Source organism: Puntigrus tetrazona, unplaced genomic scaffold, assembly GCF_018831695.1.
Source record: "Puntigrus tetrazona isolate hp1 unplaced genomic scaffold, ASM1883169v1 S000000397, whole genome shotgun sequence".
Lineage (NCBI taxonomy): Eukaryota > Metazoa > Chordata > Actinopteri > Cypriniformes > Cyprinidae > Puntigrus > Puntigrus tetrazona.
The window spans coordinates 920,001-925,176 of record NW_025048050.1 but is presented as its reverse complement, the minus strand read 5'-3'; the positions used below and the strand labels follow the sequence as shown (position 1 = coordinate 925,176).

Sequence of the window (5,176 nt, the reverse complement as noted above, 5' to 3'; positions counted from 1 at the left end):
AGCTTATTCTGATGAGATCTCAAGACTTCAGTCTCGGAGACATCAACACTGCCATCCAGAGGAAGTCTGAGGACTCGGGTGGAGACGTATGTATTCAAACACCAAGGTACATTTGATGACTTTGCATCTGTGAGTTTTATTGGGCAGGAATTTATTGCACGTTGCTCGGGTTGACGTTTCAAAATGAACTACCGATCTGAATTTACAGTAAACGACCACGCATTTGGGATATTCATGGGTATGAGAATATTTTAATGCGCGGTCAGTTTGTGGTTAACGGCCGCAAACAGGTTCAATGCATGTCGCTAAACGCGATTACGAGAGAATGGCCGCATTATACCTCGGTGCTTTGAGACATTTCACGGTGCCACAGATGACCACGTTCATACATCGTGGTACACGTCAAAAACGAGGTGCGCCAAGTCGTTTATGTTGCCGTTCTCTGAGATCCCAGAGATTAAATAACGCAATAGCGCCACCTAACGCCCAAGAGAAGAAACACAGCACGCATTTCTCTATTCATTTTCACCTATTTAATAGATTCCCACAATACATGACAATAAATAAGCTACATAAGGATCCCTGTACAGTTCAGCTGCTCAATGTACCCGGTATTTACAGACTCGGATCTACTACAAATGAACATGTTTTACACTTGAGGCACCTTGTGTATCCCATTGAAAGACACACAAATACTTGACAAGTTTAGAAAGGAAAAGCGAACGTTATTCTCCTAACGATAGTTTGACCTTATTTGGAGCAGCGTTAGCCGTTCCAAAAATATTGCGGGTCTGGCAACAAGTAAACGTTTTTCTGTAATACTATTAAATACATATACAATACTTTACAATCCTAAAATAATGAATATGATCGTTGCTATATTACATGTTAAAACTGCCGTTAGAAGCTGTGCACGAATACAAAACCCAAAAGCGCGGGAGCTGCGGCCGAGCCGTTACTCGGGTTCCACCGCGGTCGCGCCATAAATACACACCAGCGCAGTTTCAAGCGTTAAAAGTTTCACATCGCCGCATTATAAACACGGCTGAAATAATGCAAACACGCGGAAAAAGGGTCAAGGGTGGAGAATAAATGGCGGAAAGCAAATATTCAGATTCTGTTCGCGAACTCTTCTGAATGGAATAACCGCCGTATTCGTATGGAATACAGCGAGCGGAGGAAATGATGCGCGCGTGGAACAGGAAATGAGCGCGGGTCAGTCTAACGATGACCTCAGACTCTAACGAGATGCTCCACAGCGTTCACGAAAAAAGACAGAGGCCTCGGAAACAAAGAATCGTTCATACGGGTGTTCATGCAAAAATCATTGGCTTGGAAAACGCTCACTGTATGAGAAAATGTGCGAACAAAATAGTGACGTTGTGGCTATAAAAACAACAACAAGAAATGCTGATAAAAAATATAGTCAGGTCGAATCTAACCTCATTTCACAAAAATCGCCGAAACCTCCAAAAACGAGGTAGCTGGTACGTAGATGTTGGCTGATTTTTAATAAATACGAATTGTCCTTAAGGAAATATAGAAATATTGTCGCGTAAAATATCTTAACAAATGCGCTTTGCCAATTCTTTTCTCCAAAGTAAAAATGAAGGTAAAATTTCACTTGTACAAATGTAATATTTTAAGCAATACTGTCATTTTAAACACCCATGTTTCTCAACATGAAATGGCATTCGCGATTCGGATTACTTCTAAATTTAATGCCATTTTTGATCGCTACTGCATAGAACTTTTACACACACACACACACACACACACGTGCGCGCACACACACTTCAAGAATTTCACAATCGAGTCCGAAACAACTAACTGGCCTCGAAGAACTACGTTAGCATCAGTAACTACACCAAACGCTGGTGCTCTAGTGTTTCGGGTTTGGTTAACATCGCCACAAATACTGTTCATGCAACCGGATGCATCTCTAATCTATTAAAACCTTGATACGCCGCAGGAGGTGCGGCTTTAAGGCTTGCGTAAAGAACCGTCGCTCCGTCGATGCGGTATAAAAAAATCAGCGTTTGGGAGAATTGTACGAAACCCGTTTAAAATGGTTCGCTTCGTGCAAATAAAGCCCGTTTTTAGGAGGGAGAAAATGTGCTTGAAAGGAATGTCCAAAAACAGGCTTTATTTTGTTCTTCGGCTCGCTAAACCGCATTTTCATGAAATTCCCCCGCTGCTTCTTCGATCTCACGACAGCGGCGATAAGCTTCAAGCCACCACGAACTCCGCACACAATAAACTTTACTGCACTTCGCCCCCAAATATCTATATACATAAAACTCAATCGAACCGAACGCATCCGATCTCGCTGATTGAGCCCTTAGTGTGTTGATTTCATGTTTAAACACCGTAAAAACGCTTAATAAAAAAGCCTCTGAGTTCAAAACCAATAACCGTTTTGTCGTAAACGACGCAAAGAATAAACACTGCACGCTCTCGAATGGTGGTCGCTGACAGGAGGAGGGTTTGCGGTGTGTGTTGACGCCCTTGACGTGGGATTTTATTTTGGGTCTCAGACGTTGCTGTCCTCCAGCAGCGGCTCGAAGTCCTCGTCGCTCCCCGGAAGCGGTGTGTTGGTGTGAGCGCCGGCCAGACTCGCGCTGCTCTTGCGGGTTGGGCAGGGCGTCGCTGGGGGGGTCGGGTGGTCCGGGATGAAGAAGGCGACCAGAAACGCCACCACCACCGTACAGGCACCCAGGAGGAACGGAGGACCCGGGATTGTGGTCTTCTGCGCAAAACGGGGATCAAGAAAGTCATCCAGGATTTTAAGAGTGAGTATTTACTTAGCTGTGCAACATAGATATAGATTTATATGTGACCCTGGAGCACAAAAACAATACATTGCATGGGTCAAAATTTACTTCATTATAAATCATTAGGATGTTATGATTCAGATTAAGAGATTTTGTAAATATTTTAAAAGCTTAATTTTGGATTAGGAATATGTATTGCTAAGGACTTCATTTACTTGATTTCTTTGCTCTATATGCATCTATAATAAATTTTTCGTTCCTGTTCTAAATAACATCAAATTGAACGAATTAGCTGTGGACTGAAGGGAAGTAGAAGACTTATAATGTCTGTAAACGTTTCATTCTGCATTTTACATTACTTATAATTGTAGTAAAATTGTACGTATACGCTAATACAAAATAATATTTTTAGAATTATTATACACATTAAAAATAAACATTTTAAACCTTGAAAATGCCACACAGGGAGCACTTTTGAGCAATAATGTAATAAAATGTTTTGTGTGAAATAGATAATATATTGCAAAAAAAAAAATTATATATTCTTTTTTTATATATTAGTGTACAATTACTATATCAAATATTATATATTTTTACTAATATATCTATATATATCTCTCTAATATATATATATATATATATATATAATCTCTATATCTATCTATCTATCTATATATCTATATCTATATATATCTATATCTATATATCTATATAATCTATAGATATATATATATATATATCTATATAATCTATAGATATATATATATATATCTATCTATATATATATCTATATAATCTATAGATATATATATATCTATATCTATATAATCTATATATATATATATATCTATATATATATATATATATATATCTATATCTATATATATATATATATATAGATATCTATATATATATATATATATAGATATATATATATATATATATATATATCTATATATATATATATAGATATATATATATATATAGATATATATATATATATATATATATATATATATATATATATATATATCTATATATAGATATCTATATATATAGATAGATATCTATATATATAGATATAGATATCTATATATATATATATATATCTATAGATATCTATATATATATATAGATAGATATCTATATATATATATATATAGATAGATATATATATATATATCTATAGATATATATATATATATATAGATATATATATATAGATATCTATATCTATAGATATATATATATATATATAGATATCTATATCTATAGATATATATACACATCTTTTTATATGTAAAATTTTATGTTAATGACATTTACATTTAAACAAACATTTTAAGCATAAAAAAAATTCCATGCATGGTATGCCTTTTAGTCCTGATGCAAATGAATCACTGAATCAATGTTCTGAACTGATTCACTACACCAGTTTCAGGCTGTTGGTGTACCTCTTGTGAGGTCTGTAGTGGGATGGAGTAATCGGGCTGGATGGAGGTGATCCCGCTCAACTCCACATTAAAGAGGAAGAAAACGAAGCCGTACAGCGCTGGGCCCAGACCGTTACAGAGCCCCCGGATCCCTGTTATCATGCCCTGAACCAGACCTGAGGTGATACACCACACACCAATGGAAAAACGATGTTAAATGTCTCCGATTTTCACTTCGAGGCCAACACGAAACAAAAATGTGCATGTTCATTACTTATGAATAAGAGTTTACCCTGTTTATCTGGATCTGCGCTGCGGGACACTAGAGCGCTCACTGCAGGGAACGTTATGCTGGACATGGCCGCCACCGCACCAGCCGCCCACATCATCCTAAACCACAAATATAACATCAGCACGAACCCCAGTCACATGATGAACATCAAATAGAAGGCACTCGCTCTTCTGAAAACAAGATCGTTCTTGTTATGCAAGCATTTCTGTTGATCTAGAGCTTTACTCACCACGGCTCGGACCCCAAACCGTACCAGGCCAGCTGGAGGATCTGGAAACCCAGACCCAGAAGAACCGTGTTCTTGTTCCCAATGGTCCTCATTAATAAAGTCAGAAACAGCGTCTGCAGGGGACATGCAAACATTAGCTCAGCAGTCATTTCAGATTGCAAAAATAATCCTTAAACCAGGGTACAGTTACTTTTGTGTTCTGAAAAACTAAAAAGTGATATCAATGGGGAATGAGAACTTGCTTTGCCTTTAAATTAATGAATGAATTACTTCTAAAATCCCCTCACTTTGAAATCAAGATATCTGAATTGACCTGCATCTGTTTTGATTTGAGAATCTACAGACGTTTGCGCTGAAAAAGTGTCATCAGAAGGTAGAATACAAGCCATCGTCATAGTTTTCATACATTTTTTTGTCAAATTAATCAAACTTTTCAAACTCGCTGTGC

At 37.1% G+C, this 5,176-nt stretch overlaps 1 protein-coding gene across 2 annotated transcripts in view; it reads right to left on the bottom strand.

The window, feature by feature from the left end:
- Nucleotides 1-514: 514 nt before the first annotated feature.
- Nucleotides 515-5,176, bottom strand: part of mfsd14ba (major facilitator superfamily domain containing 14Ba) — a 13,267-nt gene continuing 8,605 nt past the window's right edge. Inside the window, exons 9-12 of one of the 2 annotated variants that reach the window (XM_043231674.1) lie at nucleotides 4,729-4,841; nucleotides 4,500-4,597; nucleotides 4,229-4,383; nucleotides 515-2,746 (exon numbers count right to left, since the gene is read on the bottom strand). In XM_043231674.1, the coding sequence (XP_043087609.1) occupies nucleotides 2,534-2,746; nucleotides 4,229-4,383; nucleotides 4,500-4,597; nucleotides 4,729-4,841 (579 nt within the window). In that variant the 3' untranslated portion in view covers nucleotides 515-2,533. Of the gene's footprint in view, nucleotides 2,750-4,228; nucleotides 4,384-4,499; nucleotides 4,598-4,728; nucleotides 4,842-5,176 lie in introns of both variants that reach the window. The other variant, XM_043231673.1, reaches the window with a different exon arrangement.